Consider the following 16614-nt stretch of genomic DNA (forward strand, 5'->3'; position numbering starts at 1 on the left):
AACAGTGATTATTCATAGAATTTTTGTGTACCTCATGATCATCTTAAGATTTATATTGTCTTGTGTCACGTAAAGTAGATATGTCTGAATTTTTAGAGTTGTTTATTTGCTGAAATAATGTTTATGGTATTTCATGAGTTTCAACCTTTAAAATTTTCTTCTATGTTATTTAGCTTTAAATCCTTACTCAAACTGAGAAAAAGAAAAGAATCTGGTTTGTCAGCATCCAATGGATGCTATATTAACTGTTTCAAGTGGGACTTTGAGGAATCTATAATTCAGATGGTTAAAAATAGATACGCAGTTCCTCCCAGTTGATTTCTCCCATTTTAAAAAGGAGGAGGCATCTTAACATATTTACTCAGTCTTTATGTCTTGGAATTTATTTCGTAATTATTTATTTTGCTTTATATGATATACCTTCTTTGGTTTTCTTAAACATTCACTAAATCCTTTCTTGGTTAACTGTTCATTTGTTGTGGTTACATCTCACTTTCTTATAAGCCTCTTTCAGGGGTAGAATTTAGAATGTGGATTACCAACTGTTTTGAATGTAGCAGGTACTGAAAAAATACTTAAGAGGGACAGACAGTAGGGATACACAGTAGCTGTAATGTGGTCATTAGTAAATAGTATAAAATTGATGTAGTTTGTATTTAATTGAACACAGTCATTTTAGCAATAAAAAAGATGCAATAAACTAAACACTTAAACGTTATTTCTTTATTCATCATTCAGTGATTTACAGAATTCTGTGCTGCCACCTTATCCATATGATTGTTCACACCTGCTAAATTTGAATTTTGGCTTTCGCACTGGGTAGAGGTGTGATGGGTAAATTACTTAATCTCACAGTGCTTCACTGTATTCTTGTGTAAATTAAAATGATATATATAGCATAGCAGTATTATAAGGATTAAATGAGTATATGTAAACGCTTACTCAGCACAGTGCTTGGCACATTGTAGTTGTACATATATGTGTGTATAGTGTGTGCTTTGACATTAGTTAACATACAATTTTATTAATATACAGAAGCAGCGGTTCACAAACATTTTCTGTAAAGGGCCAGATAGTCTATTTCCAGTCTGTCCCAACTATTCAACTCTATAGCCAAATATACTATATTGAAAAATGGACATGGCTGGATTCCAGTAAACATTATTCCCTAAAAACAGATGATGGGCATTAGTTTTCAGACTTGTGTAGTAGACGTTACTTTTATATTTCCTAATTATTATATGTTTAAAATGCATTCAGCTTTTTTAGTTACATGGGTAATTCAGTTATAACCATTTCTGTACTCACTTGCATTGGTTTCCTTCAAATTATTTATTTGGACCATAGTCCTGAAATGGAGTTATAAAGTCAGTGGGTAACCCTGTTAAAGTGTTTCACAAAGAAAGAGTTGAAGTGTTCAGAGAATTTCAGAGCTAATAATAATTTGGTCACTTAAAATATAGTAATTATTGTTAATTACTACCATTTATACTATTATTACTTCTCATCTGATTTTATTACTGAGAATATTTTTGAATCTTTGGCTGTCTGATTGTGTCCTGTTCTGTTTATAATATAGCACATAAGAAATAGAGATAGGTAACAAAGGGAATGGTGTGGTGTGCCTGATGAAGGAAAAACAGACCAGCAATACATGTGTACTGCTATCGTCATTCCCACCACCACCACCAACCACCATTCCACCCCCAAAAGAAAGCAGTTATTTTACCATCTCAGGATGAAACCCAATGCTGATGGTTTAGAAAGAAGGGGTTAGAAGAAATAAGAATTCCATTTTATATAACACATTACAAATTTTTGGTTTTTCTTAATAGTGCATAGAATTTAACAGCAAAGATCAAAAGCATTGTGAGTTTTTCCTTACCAAAAATTTGAGTGTTCCTTTAAATGCTGCCTTTATGTTGCATAGTTTGGAAGTCAGCGTGTGACTAAAATTGCTGTGTGTTGACTTAATGCACAGTCGGGCAACTGACTAATGTTCTGAAAGGGAGCCCTTCCTTTTTATTATAGTGAAAGTTTCTTTTATAATAGACGTTTTTTTCATTGTAAAATAATGTTTTTATTGGTTATAGGAAAGATTCTTATTTTCCTCTTTAAAAGAGAAAGCTTTTTGTTTGGTTTTTGTGGCTTCGTTTTGGTGGTTTGTGAGAACATGACCCCATTAATGTGTTACACTGGACAATGGCTGTAGTTCAGTCTTCTGGCTCTAAAAGTGAGATTAATGTCTTTGCCTTTTTAAAGCATGTTACAGTTACTTTAATCTTGAGCAAAATTTTCTTAAGTATTCATAGCTTTCATGAATAGTTTGTTTTAAAACTGTGGTATCCAGCATTCTAAATTTTCATGAAACAACTTTGTATTTTCAGCCTGATCCTCCTTGGGTCCTGTAAGTAAGATAGTTTCATTTTAACCCAGAGTGCATTGTTGAAAGGTTCGAAATTCTCTTAGTCCTGGCATTCTTGGCTTTGCAATGAAAGTCAGTGTCCACTCTGAAATAAATGTTCTAGACCTAGGCTTTTCAATGTGGTGGCCACTAGGCATATATGGGTAGAATAAAAAAATCAGAAACTGCAGATTGCTAGTGATTTCTGTATTGGACAGTACAGATATAAGACTCATCTATCATAACAGGAAATTCTGTTGAACAGCACTATTGTAGACTTGCTGCAATCATTACTTAGTAATTTTTTTAATGGTATAGCAGTCAGCATTAGAAGAATTTTTCCTAGGAATAGATTTATGTTATGTTCAAAAACATACATACCAGTATTTGGACAACTTTGGATATAGCATGATGTGGGAGCACTATTTTTAGAGCCATGCTTCCTCACCTTTTACACATCAAGGCACACTGAGGTTATAGATTTGGGCGCTCTGCTCTGCAAGAATCCAAGCAAATCTGTAATGCATTATTTACACACCAGTGTGTGTGGCACGTATGGTTCAAAGTTCAGTTTCATAGTGTTCCGCATAATTCTTGAATGTTTTTTTGATTTTGTTCTCCCTTTTATTCATACTTTTTACATGTTGTATTCCCAGTGAGATCTTGGCATTTTATGACTTAGAAAAATTTTTAAAGTGTCATCCATAAACTTGGAGATTTAATAGGTGCTTATGTATATGGTGTCTCTCAGACTTGTACAGATGGCTGAACATCCAGAAATAATGGTGTTTTCTTTTCTTTTTTTTTTTTGAGGGGGAAGAGATAAAGGAACACAATGACATAGTGCCTATAAATTCCATCATACAAACCAAAAAAATAATTTACTTATCTGAAATATGGCTATGTTAAATATTTGAACTATAAAAGTCACATCAAGAAAGCCATGAGCCTGACCACTTACCCTTCCCATACACAGAATTTCACTACACTATTCAACTAAGGAGCAGCTTGGTTGGCTATTACTAAAATTCCTCTTTGTTCATTGGCTTTTGGCCAGGTGTTGCCAGTGTCTTAAGAAAATCTATAGGGAAAATTGTCTGCCTTTCCCCCAGTATTTCTGTCCGTCAGGCATTTAACGTGGGTCAACTTTTATGGTGTAAATCTTTGGTTCTTGTCTTGCCTGATGTTCAGCGTTTCTTGACATTTGGGCCAGTTGTTTCTGGGATTCCTCGGCCTATCTCAAGTATCCCTCTAAAGTTTCTACCCTTGTTGCTACAAAGCTGGTTCAGTCCTAAACACATATCATCACATCACTTTACTCTGGAACTCTCCTTGTAAAATAACTATTTCTAGGATAAGAAGTGACACTTTTTAAGCAAATGTCTTATTCCTGTTGCAATAAATTAGTTTTTTTCCCTTTTCTCTCCACATCCCTTTTCCTCCCTGTCATTCACACACACACACAATACACTTCCTCTTCCTTCCCTCTCTCCACATGATCAGTGACTGCATTATAACTAGCTGTGAGTCAGTACTATCTTCTGTACTTAGGGATATTGTGCCTGCTGCTTTATTACCTGATTCTTGTTCTGTCTTCTAAGAATAATATAGATGTGGAATCCCCACCACCACCCTCCTTATCCCAAATCTCCTCAATTTTTTTTATTATAATAATCTCTTTACTGACTTAATCACCTTTAGGTTTTTCTGCTGTCCAACTCACCTAAAAAAGATTAAGATTTCCACCCTAGCAGAAATTGAGCCCCTAATGCAGCAGCACATCTTTCTCATGTTTTTCATTACTGTTTAGCTGAGTCTGGTCATACCATGATCATTGACATAGCATTTATTAAGTTTAGCTATAACAGCACGTCTACCTAACAAGGAGTTGTAATTTCTTTAATTTAGGTGAATGCAACAATTTGGACCTGGGGAAAAGATGAAATAATTTAAATACTGAGCCAAGACTGCCTTTTATTCCATTGACTGAAGAGGAGAATAAATCTGGTGTTGGTGTCAGGTGTGAGCATTTTACCAAGCCAGGAGCATATGCTAGAGTTAAAGATAGGATTTTTGTCGCACAAATTAGCTGATTTATTTGATTGATGGGTTAGCCAAAGAAACCACAAATTTATCAGTGCTGTGGAGAAGACTGTGTCTAGGGTTTGAGTTATAAGAATTTGCAACTTGAAAGTGATGGTGTCTCTAAGGGATTGACTTAAAAGATAATTTTTAGTACGTGTGACTTTTACTTCATTCCCTGATTTTAGAGCCTAACATTTAAATAAGCTGTGATTCCATATATCCCGTCTAATATATTGTTAGTTCCCACTTATTTTTTCTCTCTAGCTATACTCTGTTGAGATTTAAATACAGAGACTATATATATTTTTAATCCTTTATTATATTCACTACAGAAGTCAGTGCGGTATAGAGCACCTAATAGAATGATCTTTAAGTTCTTATTGATAATTTGGCTTTGCAGAGTAGTCTAATACATTGTTTTACACCTTTGTGCTACATATGCATGCAGTGTAAACAGTAAATTATTTATTTAGTGGTAACCACTAATTACTTAATTAGTGGTAACCACTAACTATGGTGGGCCGTCTAGGCTAAGGTTTTTAACCTGGAGGTCAGGTGCTGTCCAGACTCTCTGAAATTGTATCCAGATTTTTTAGTGCACTTAAATAGGTCCAGTTTCTTGGGAGACCATGTTTAATTTTCAGTAAAAAAAGGTAAAATGCCGTGGACCTAGACAATGGAGGAAGCAAAGAAAACTTCCAAAAATCAAGCTGGACTTAGAAAGATCACTAAAAAGAAAATTATAAAATACAGTGCTGGACAGATTATTGATAAAGCTACACTGGTCAAATTTATGGGTAGATAGTGTTCTCTATTATACAAAGTCACATTGTTAAATTCTTAGAGTGAGCCAGTGTAGACCAGAAGATAACCAATCCTTCCTTCTCTTATAGAAAAAGTTGTCTGATTCATTTAAAATGCATATGATGGAGTTTTTCCTAATTTAGCATTTGCTTGAAGAACTTGCTAGTAACAGTGGTGAACTGTACAGTATATTTGCTTTATCCTAATGCCCAATTCTGTAACTTAGACTTTTTTCTTAGGAAAATGGCTCTGGTGTCAAAAAGCAAGAGGAAAAAAAACTGATTTTATTTGAACTTGACTGTTAAGTTAGGCACCTACTTTGGGTGCACCATGACTGATTCTAGTAGCCCCTGTAGTGTGTATGGGAGCCACAAGAAGAGTTGTGCATAGTAAAGGTGCATAGCACAAAGCATTTGTGGTGTAAGTGTGTTCTATTTGCAGACTTGTTTGAGAGGCTGTAATTTAAATTTATTAATTATGACTATTAAAATTCCATCTGAAATTATAATTACGTTTAAATTTTTTCCTCCATTTTAGTTATACCTGCCTTAATTTTAGAGACCACCTTTTGGTTTGCATAAAGGAACTTATCAAAAGTATATAAGAAATAAAATTAGCAAGATGATTATTAATGTTAAATGGTTCTATTATAGAATGTTTCGCAAGTTGGTGATTTCTTTTCATTCATAAATTTAGTGAAGTATTAAACACTGGTATTTATTGTATTCCTCTTTGTTAAAGTAGTGTCATTAATTTGTCCTGGGAGTCTTTTTGTTTGTTTTTGGTGAACCAAAATATTCAAGAAATCTTTAAGATTTGCTTTATTTCTGATGGCAGATTGATATATAGATTTGGAATATGTAGGGAAAACATGCTAGATTCTACAACTCAAGTGTTTTGGGAAAGAGAAACTAATGTGATTCTTTGTTTGTTTTAATTATACAGCAGATATAATTTCTACAGTAGAATTTAATCATTCTGGAGAATTACTAGCAACAGGAGATAAAGGTGGTAGAGTCGTCATCTTTCAACAGGAGCAGGAGGTAAGTGTTTAAAGTTTAACATATCTAAATCTCAGTTTGCTCTTTGGACTGGAGCTTGTATTGCACTGGAGAGAGTCTTATCAGAGGATATTGGCAGTGTTTATCAAGCCGAATATGCAATGTATAGATAGCTCTGTTTCTCTTAGCTTTCAGTGTGTGTGCACATGTATGTATTGCTTTGATTTAAAAACCTCAATACTTTGATTGTAAAAAGATTTAGTTAGAGAAAGGGCTCGAAAGTGGTGGAATAATGCAAGGTATTAACTGGTTTTGTAGCCTGGGCCCTCATTTTTTTCTTCGTAAAAATTCCATAGCAAAATTGCTTTGATCTCTTCTCAGTTTGCTTTGTGTAATTAGGTGTGGGAAGCTAGCTTAGAGAAAAAGCCATTCGATTATTTTCATGTCAGTTCATACTCTTACCCTGATTTAAATAAAAAGATTTTAAATGACAGTTGCATGTTTATGTATGTAATGTAATTCATAAGCTCAGTGCTGCTTTTAAAGTGGAATTGATTTGAAAATTATTTGCTTTTCTGTTTGAAGAAGGGAATTTCTAATTGCAGAATCTTCAGTTAAAGTGGGTTTGGTTTTATTTTGGGTACAAACCTTAGGCACACTTCTAAATCTGATTGACAGAAGTTTTTACTAAAATTGTATGCTAACCAAAATTTGTCACACTAGACTTTCTCTCTCTACTTGTAGATCAGAGTTAAACCTTTAAAATCATTTTTGAAATATCCTGCCCCATCTCTATAATATATTCAAAAAGTTAAAAGTAATGTGGATAAATTGCAGGTTTTACAAATAGATATCTAAATCATAACAGAATTAGGTTTTAAACGATTGTGAAACTCCTTAAATAAGCAAAGAATCTAGTAATAATACTACTACTTTGCACTTCTATAGCGCCTTTGACCTGAGGATCTCAAAAGTGCTTTACAAACACTAATGAATTAATCCTCACAACACCCCAGTGAGGTAGGTAATTTAATTTTAAAAGAAATGATTAATAGTGTCTGATTAGAAGATGCACATACGCTAAATATGTCTCCTTTTATTATTTTTGGTTGGAAGAAAATATGAAAATAAGACTCAAGCTTTTCTTGACAGCATGTTTTTGTCAGGAGGGGGAGTGCAGAATCAGTTTTCTGTTCCTGTTCTCAGGCAGCTCAAAACTTGACCATAAGAATCTTGAAATACTTAGTGTTGAAATGGAACCTTACAGATCATTACACTTTTTCTATATTTACAAATGAGAAAGTCATGATATTAAGGGATCATTTGATTACTTAGCGACAAAACTAACAACTAGAATCCAAAACTCTGGCATGTCATCTTTCAGTGTTCGTTGATGCCTTTCGTGTTAGATAACCAAAATGTGGATGTTAATTTTGCTCTTCAGAACTTAAAGCTGGCTTTCCCATAGGCATTTTCTGCCTTTGAATCTCCACCCCTGACCCCCTTCACACATACACACTGAAAGTCAATGGCTTTCTATACTTTGCTCTTGTTTTTAAGGAAGGTGTTTGGAGAAAAACACTTAAAAGTAATTTTGTGGCGTAAGCAGTTCTGTCTTGAAGGATAATACATGGGCTTAGCATTGAGGGTGTCTGAGAGAGTCTGCATTTTTAATGAGGGTTTTATGTTATTTTAAAATCTAAGTTGTTAACTAAAAGCTAATTTAGAAATACTTGGTTTAAGAACGAGGTCATTTTCAGCTTCTGTAGAATCTGTTTTATTAAAGTCAATTAAATGTGAAAAAAAATGACTCAAATGTATGGAAGGAGCTGTTTGTTTTAATAGCGGTCCAAAAAACATAGAGTAATAGCTTCGTATTTCCTTAAAGCCTGTCAGTAATATATTGAATTAGAATTAAAGGTTGAACATGGAGTGACTAAAACTGCTAAATTTTTTCTTATATTGAAAAGTAAAGCCCCAGAATATAGGGAATAATTATTTTCTGTGACTTTTTTTTTCCTAAATTTTACCAGAGATTCTAAAGCGCTAGTATTTAAAATATATATGCTTATAAGAAGGAATGACAAAATGACTTGGCTTTTTGAGAAGAGCCGTGGTAGGAAAAAGGGACTTCCTTTTTTTTTTTTGTTTATCATTCTTAACCGCATTTAAGAATTCAAGACAAGATTCATTATACGGAATCTCAGATTAGTACCATGTCTTTTGAGATTTACTTAGTGTAAATATCAGTGTATTTTTTAAGTGATAGGTTAAAAAACGATGATGATGATAATAATTGAACTCCCCGAATATAATCTAATTCATATTAATTTGGTATGTTTTACTTAATTTTCTACATTTTTAAGTACTCTTTTACATTGGAGCTTCTAATATAGTCCTGTCTTGAGGACAGTCAGTATCTGCGTCATTGATTATAAATGTATGTGCCTTACACTTCTAGAGGCACCTTTTTTTGGTACCTACCATATTTAGATTAGATTTTACGAATTCATATATGTATATCTGTAAAACAGTGTTACATTTTGAAAAGTGGACGAGAACTTAGAGATGGTTTCCCCCCTCCACTAATTTTTAGATAAATACCAGGAAAACTTTATATAATGAAGTTGTATTGCTTATGTCTAAATTTCAGTCCAGCTGTCTCTAACAACTACAGCTATTACAATATGTTCCAGGGTACGCTGGTGCCTGTCTGGTGAGCATTTCATAGTCTCTGATAATGATGCTAGTGCTGTTTGCAGAACACAATGGCATTTACACTATTGTGGCTTTATCCTCTCACCTTCAGCTTCAAGTTTGCCAGGGTTCCTTACAGAATTTCAGTTGACTCTAGAGACCACAATATTTTCGCCCCCTCTTTTTGTTGTCCTCAATTAAGAAAAAAAGGTGATCACTAGCAGCCGTGAACCTGGCACATCAGACTTTTTACAACTTTAACCCTTAATTCTTTTACCCTTCAGACATGGCAGATCTTCCTGTCATCTTGTCATGTATGTGTCTCACTGCTTATTTATCCCCCATTCAAAGAAACTAGATATTTATTTAGATTGTCTTAATTCAGTTTGAATGTATTTCAGCCTGGTGATCCTCTAACATTTTTGCTCTCATTTAATAGTATTTTTATAGCATATTTGAGTCATTTTTTTGTTTGGCATAATCGCTGTGGTAGAAGAAGCAGGTCATGTATGGAAATTGAGGCACAAGGGAAAGGTAATTTCTGTGAGGTATCATACCTACCACATGGTCAGTAAGGGTCCACATTTTTTTAGATTTATTTTCCACTTAAAGTTGGCACATGATATTATATTAGTTTCAGGTGTACAATATAGCGATTAAACATTTATACCATATGAAGTGATCACCCCAGTTAGAGGATTCATATTTTTTATATCTAACCCATGACCTGAAATGGATTACCCATCTTACTTATTTTCATAGTTTATATATAATAGCTTTTGACAGCAAAGTAAGTATGTGGTTTTTTTTAATGGACAGTTAAGGAGAAAGATGGGAATGGAGGTGGTTCTTTTCTTCATTTCTTCCTGGATTCTTTCCAGATTGATATGCAGCTTTTGTGTTTTCTGTGACTGCTGGAATTTATTTCTTGGCGAGGTGTTTTTATTTTGTTTGTTTTTGTTTTTGTTTTTGTTTTTTGATTCTTAATGTGATATTCCTAGAAGAAACCTTAGAAAGCATGCTTATCACAAAAGGTAGATGGTACTGATAATATGATTGTATTCTCTTTCTGAATTATTCGAAAAGTTGAGACTGGAACTCAAAAGTCAAGATACAGTTTAATAGACTTCAATATCATTTATATAAAGGGATTGATTTAGTTCGATGTTTACTTAAGGGAAGGAACAGACCTACTGTTATAGAGTGATGTGGCTGCATTCATTTAACATGGTACTTATTGTGTGCCAATCAGAATAGCAAATTTAGACATGTCATGGGGAATGGTTGATGGGATCGAGGCTGTATAACCAGAAGAAGTCACTATGATATTTAGGGATTCATGTGAAAGAAGAGATTATTTTTATGTGAAAATAAATACAGATGAGTTAGATGCCCATCTGTTAGGAATATTGAAAAAAGCACACAAGAAGTTCAAGAAAATACCAGTATGGTTTCTGCCAAAGTTATCTATAAAATAGGGTTTCTTTTCTAAGCTACCAGGCCTTAACTATTTTCATTTTTCATTTACGCTTTGATCTATGATTGTGTTTTTCAGAGTACAAAATGTTAGAATCACTTGGGACGTGTATTTAAAATGCAGATTCCTAGACTGTACTTCACAAGCCCTAAATCAGAATTTTTTATTTTTTAATTTTTTTAGGTGAGGCAACCCTTGGTTGACCTCACAGATTGCAATGACCTTGTTAGCTAACAATCCCTTATTTTTTATTTTTTATGCCTACAGCACCTGGTCTTCCTAGGTGATCTCCCATCCAAGTACTAACTAGGCCTGACCCTACTTAGCTTCTGAGATCAGACAAGATCGAGCTTGTTCAGGGTGGCATGGCTGTAGACTAAATCAGAATTTCTGGAAGCAAGACTCTGGAACTTCACTGTTTTTTTTAAGGTCCTTTGGGGACTTCACCTAAGAGAAAATGTAAAATTAAAATTGTTTGTATTCCAGGAGTACCAGGATGATAAAACTCCAGAATAAAGTTTTCAAGTTTATATTATCTAAAAATACTTTTAAATAACTTTTTCAGGATACATCATGCATATAGAAAAACACACAGTTCCATAAATTTTCACAAAACAAGCACACTTGTGTAACTATCCCCTGGATCAAGAAATGAGTTATTACTGGAACTCCAGAAGCCTACTCTGTTCTCTCCATCACTACTACTCTCCTCTCCCAAAGTCAGCTGTGAATTTTTTGTCCTGTTTTGAACTTTCTATATATATAGTGCATTCATAGAAATTGAGAGGTGAAATTACAGGGTTTGCAAAGGTTCTTAACCTTTTTGTGTGCTCTTGATTCCTTCAGTAGCCTGGTAAAGTCAGAATGTTTTAATTGTATAAAATACAAAGAATTATGAAATAAATTATATTGAACTATGTTTTTCAGGGTATTAAAAAACATTGAGTAACACGTGTTTTCGTGCTGGGGTGTGATTTTTAAAACGTGTTATTTCTTTAGTGACAAAGACACAGGTATTGATAGCACTATAGTTTGTTGCCTACTTCCGTAATTAAAAGAAAAGCTGAATTTCTGCCAGAGATTAGTGAAAATAAATTTATAAGTTTCCTCCACATCCAAGTTCACAAACTCTCCGGGTCCTGTCCATGGACCCTTGAGCTTTGGGTAGTCCGTGGGCCCCAAATTTACAACCCTTGCTAATTCAATCTGCTTTTACCAGTAAAGCAACTGGGGTCTCAGACAACAGATTGACTCATCCAGAGTCAAAGAGGTGAGCCCTTAATCCAGAAGCTGTATATTCTGATTCCCTGCTCATAGTTTTTCCCATTCTGACCTGGGTATATCAATGGCAGTTTATCTTCCAGAGCCCCTAAATCTTAATTAATCTTCACAGCAAAGTAATGAAAATGTATGCATAGTTTCTGTGTTTTGATTTATTACAAATATATAAATGAATTGAGATTTAGAGAAAATAATTTTCTAAGATCACATACCTCATCGAGTGGGTAAAAACTGATTCCGTGTAAGTTGGGATGAATGTCCACAATGCTGGATATTGTACACGTGAAAAAAATCTTACTTGCTCTAATGAGCCTAAGGTAATTGGGCCTTTGTAGCACACAGGAAAATCAGTTTCATTACGTTACAGTAATGGGGAAAGAACTTGATCTTCATACATTTTAATAATAGCCATTAACAAACGACATCTCTATAGTAGGTTTAGAGAAGGAAAAGTTAGAGTTTGAACTGAGAGTTTAAAACCTGAGTTCTAGTCCTCATTTGTATTCGTTCATGAATTCATCCACCTCCTCTCTTGTTCAGCCATCTATTGTCTAGATTTCTACCCAACCAGCTATCACATATTTTTATCAGTTACCTACTAATTTTTGAGTTTCTAATTTATTAGAATACTCTTGCTGGGCTTATCAGTATGAATGCCACTGGAACAACTGTTAATACAAGAGAGGATTCCTTTAAATGTTATTTTTCTTAAGGCCAGGAATTAAATCTTTAAAGAATGCTTTTGACATTAATGTGTCATTTCTCATTTTACTTGTTACTCAGAAGTTGAATTAAACATATTTCTTATATTGTCCAAAAAAAAAAAAAAAATCCTAGCAACAAAAAACAGATCCAGATCTGTGAAACTAATACTATCCAGCAATTTTAAAATTTACTTACTTTTTTCCTATACCATTTTCTCCCCAACTTCACACTCAGAACACTTCTATTATATTCTTATCATAAGTACTTTTCCCCTCTTAATTAAAAACTCATGATATTCATTGTAGACAATTTAGGAAATATGAACAAGGGGCGAAGAAAACACCTAGAACTTCAAACAAAAACATTTTTGGTGTCTGTCAAAGGCCCATCTTTCTAAAATGAGATTATAATATATTTAGGATCGTATTTTTTCCCTTCATGTACCATATATAAAGATACTTTATGTCATTAAAGATTCTAAATCATCTTTAATGATTACATGATATTCTATTACAGAGATGTACTGAAGTTTATTTAATGTAGTCTGTATTGTTAGATACCTACATCGTTTATTTCTGGCTCTGTGTCCCTCACTCCTTTTTTTCTATCATTAATAACACTATGATATCATTCTTGTAGTTGAATCTTTGAAACACATAGTATTTTCTTAGAATATTCCTCAAAGTATAGTAGCTGGATAAAAGAATATAAATATCTTTAAGTCTTATGTTGGCCAAATTCCTTGTAGAAAACTTTATCAATTTATACTTCAAAAAATTTGGGGCCTGCTTTTCCCCCTTTGTCGGTGTTTTTCTCCCTTCTGCATAGAGAGAAAAAGAAATAAATGTGATAAGTTGGTGGTTAAAAATGCACTATTTTAATGGGTCTTAGTTTTACTTTACCTCTTATACGCCCAGTAATTAAAATTATTTGCTCTATGTTCTTTTTTCTAGTGGTATAGTCATTAAATTGATTTGTATAGACCATATATTGTGAGGGGCATCAGTTCTTTCTCTCATGAGATGGTATGTATTTCAGTTTTGTAGATAGATAGGCTGCCTTTAAGTTTTGTTGTTGATTTCCTGCCCTCAAATTTGTTCTCATTTCAATTCATTATCTGGTAAGAATTTATGTTACAGAGATTTTCCCCTCCTCCACCTTTTTTCACCCACTCCCAAATTACCAGGCAGGTTATTACATTGTTTATTGAAATCTCCACATTGAATTTTAAAATGCACATTTATCAGACAAGATTTTTTATTATAGAGTAGTATCTAGACTTCACCGTATTTTACTTTTTTTAGTGCTTTAAGGATGTTAAATTGCAAATCTTTTTTATTTCTTTCAATTTGTGATTTAGTTGTGTAGACAGGTTTTCAAATTTGTTGAAGTTAGGTTCTTTCTCAAATATTTCTTTATGCTCTCTCAAAGTAAATACTTCAGTAGAATAGAGGTTGTTATAGATTTCTATCTCAAATTGAAATTAGGATCCTTGAATTCCCAGCCATTGTATATTTAGCTGCATCATGTTATCTCTAAATGGCATAATGTGGATTGATTGCACTCGGTCCTTATCTGGAAGAGAAACTAATATTAACATTGCTCACTTTTTCATTTAATTCTCAAAACTGCCCTGTCATTCTAAAAGTAATGAGAATAAATTCTTTTTAACGCTCGAAGAAGAAATCGCGGTTCAGAGGATTATTGTATTTTATCAATCTGTAAGATAAAAATAGACAAAATTCGTAAAGAGAAGCCTCCTTCCTCCTTTTTAAATCTAACACAAATAAGATCCATCTGCTGAATGCCTGTATCAGAGAGAAAGCAGCTCCATAAGGGCTAAAGTTGAAATTTCTATTTGAGAGAAACATGGTCAGAGAAGCTTGAGATAATCGATTTCCTTTCCTTGCTGATATATAACGGGAAAAAAACTGGTCTGAGAGAGAGACAGAGCCAGTGAGTGAGCATGGTTTTGTTGTTGTTGTTCTGCAGTATGCAAACCCTAGATTAAATAAGCATTCTTCCTCTGTAACTTTATCCCTTACTCTGTAGCATGGTTTAGAATAAAATATTCTAGGTAATTAGATAATTATAAATAGCACAGTAACAATTTTAGATTTTATAACATTTTAAAGCATTATATTAATTGTAATATATATTACCTTTAAATTTTATTTGAATATTAAAGACAAATATTAATATTGCTTGAATTATTTTCTAATTCTGTCAACCAGGTATCTTTTTTATCTTTGCCACTGTCTTCTAGGGTTTTTTTTGTATACTCTTGTTTTTTTAGTTTTTAGTCTATTTTTATTTTTTTAATTACAGTTGACAATGTTATATTAGTTTCAGGTATACAACACAGTGGTTAGATAGTTATATAACTTACAAAGCGATCCCCCATAAGTCTAGTACCCACCTGACACCATGTATAGTTACTATAGTATATTTGACTACATTCCCTATGCTGTACTTTATATTCCTGTGACTATTTTGTAACTGCCAATTTGTATTTCTTAACCCCTTCACCTTTTTCAACTCAGCCCCACAACCACCCTCCCATCTGGCAACTATCAGTTTGTTCTCTGTGCCTATGAGTCTTTTTTGTTCTCTGTGCCTATGAGTCTTTTTTATGTCTTTCAGTTTTGAGGATAGGAAATTGTGACTGATATTCTTCTAAATTGCATATTGCTTACTATAGTACATAATAGGCACTCAATGAGCATTAGCTTATTAATGGATATAATGTAATAAGATCCTGGAAAATGTTGATGTATGCCACTACCATTATTGTTAAGAAACAGTTGAAAAATAAATTTTTTTTCTGAAAGTTCCCTTCGATTGCAGAATACAATGATGGTGATTAGTTATCAGATGTGAATTAATACTGTTTTGTACCATTTCTGTCACTGTGCTTAAGTGGCCATTTCACAAGACTATATAAGACTCTAAATTACCTTGAAATCAAAACAAATGATTACCTGTAACAAATATAAGATTAAAGGAACATTAACAAATAGTAACTAATTTTTAGTGTTCTCTTTAGACGCTTTAAAAATATCCATTTATTCTCATTTGTGAGATGCTCAAAGTAAATTACATTTAACGTTTTCTAAAATTTTCAGTGTTTTCTTGAAGGAACAAAGTAAATATTTCCCACATTTTTACAATTTTATTTAACGAAGAAGGAAGTTAAAGGCACAATGCAGTTATTTATATTTAGAATTGGCTATTAGAGAATGTTCTTTCAGAAGACATTTTTTAACTCTTGATTACTTTTAATGTTAATTGAAAATATGAAAATTATATCATTTCCCGAAAGAATAAGATAAAAATCCAAAATTATCCCATCACAGGAATGAAGACCCAGTTTGTCTTTCTCTGTATTCTGGGATTTTTTGTATTGTGTTTTTGCAGAACCGGAATCATACACTTATCACTCTGTAACTTTTCATTTTATATCTGTGATGTTTTCTCAGGTTAATCTCAGTCTCAATCAGGGAAGTAAGTGAAGAGAGTATTGGAACCATCAAGTGGAAAGAAGCAGTTGCAAAGAATATATCGAGTGTTTATCTTTTTAAACTTAAGTGACAAAGTTTAATAAACACGTAGCTTGTGGAATTTGCAGAAGATAATATTACATATAAGTTAATATGGTTGGGAAACATTGATCTGCTTAAAAAATTTAATTGCTTCTTTAGTATTATATACTTTACTTGACCTGATGGACATTTAGTTTTTTTATGCATTAAGGTGTTCATCTGTGCATATACTGTTTTTTATTAGGTTACACTTTGAAGTGGAATTGTTGAGTGTTACATTTTTTAAGACTTTCAGTAAGTATTGACAAATAATCCTCCAGAAGGTCTGTATATGATTATACTTCTTCCATTAGCATATTACTTTTGTCCATGTTCTCAATATTAAAACAATGTTCATTATCACATTTTTAATTCTTCATCAGTTTAAGGTCAAAACATTATTCCTTAATTTTGATTACTAATGATGACGAGTAGTTATACTTACTGACCATTTTTTTAATGTAAATTACCAACTTTTGTCATTTTTCAGGGGAGGATATTAATATTTTTCTTAGTGATTTTTAAGGACCTTTGTTTGATTCATGAAAGATAGTAACCTGTCGTCTTAAGAGTTTTCAG

At 33.0% G+C, this 16614-nt stretch overlaps 1 protein-coding gene and 1 pseudogene across 2 annotated transcripts in view; one reads left to right on the forward strand and one right to left on the reverse strand.

Annotated features, from left to right (window-relative positions):
* PPP2R2A (protein phosphatase 2 regulatory subunit Balpha) overlaps positions 1-16614 on the forward strand; it is a 77049-nt gene that overhangs the window by 40094 nt on the left and 20341 nt on the right. For both annotated transcript variants that reach the window (XM_016154290.2, XM_016154291.2), the window contains one exon: positions 6239-6336. In XM_016154290.2, the coding sequence (XP_016009776.1) occupies positions 6239-6336 (98 nt within the window). The remainder of the gene's footprint in view (positions 1-6238; positions 6337-16614) is intronic.
* Positions 10727-10845, reverse strand: LOC118612687 (annotated as a pseudogene).

This window comes from Rousettus aegyptiacus, unplaced genomic scaffold, assembly GCF_014176215.1.
Source record: "Rousettus aegyptiacus isolate mRouAeg1 unplaced genomic scaffold, mRouAeg1.p scaffold_m13_p_16, whole genome shotgun sequence".
In the NCBI taxonomy this organism is placed as follows: Eukaryota; Metazoa; Chordata; class Mammalia; order Chiroptera; family Pteropodidae; genus Rousettus; species Rousettus aegyptiacus.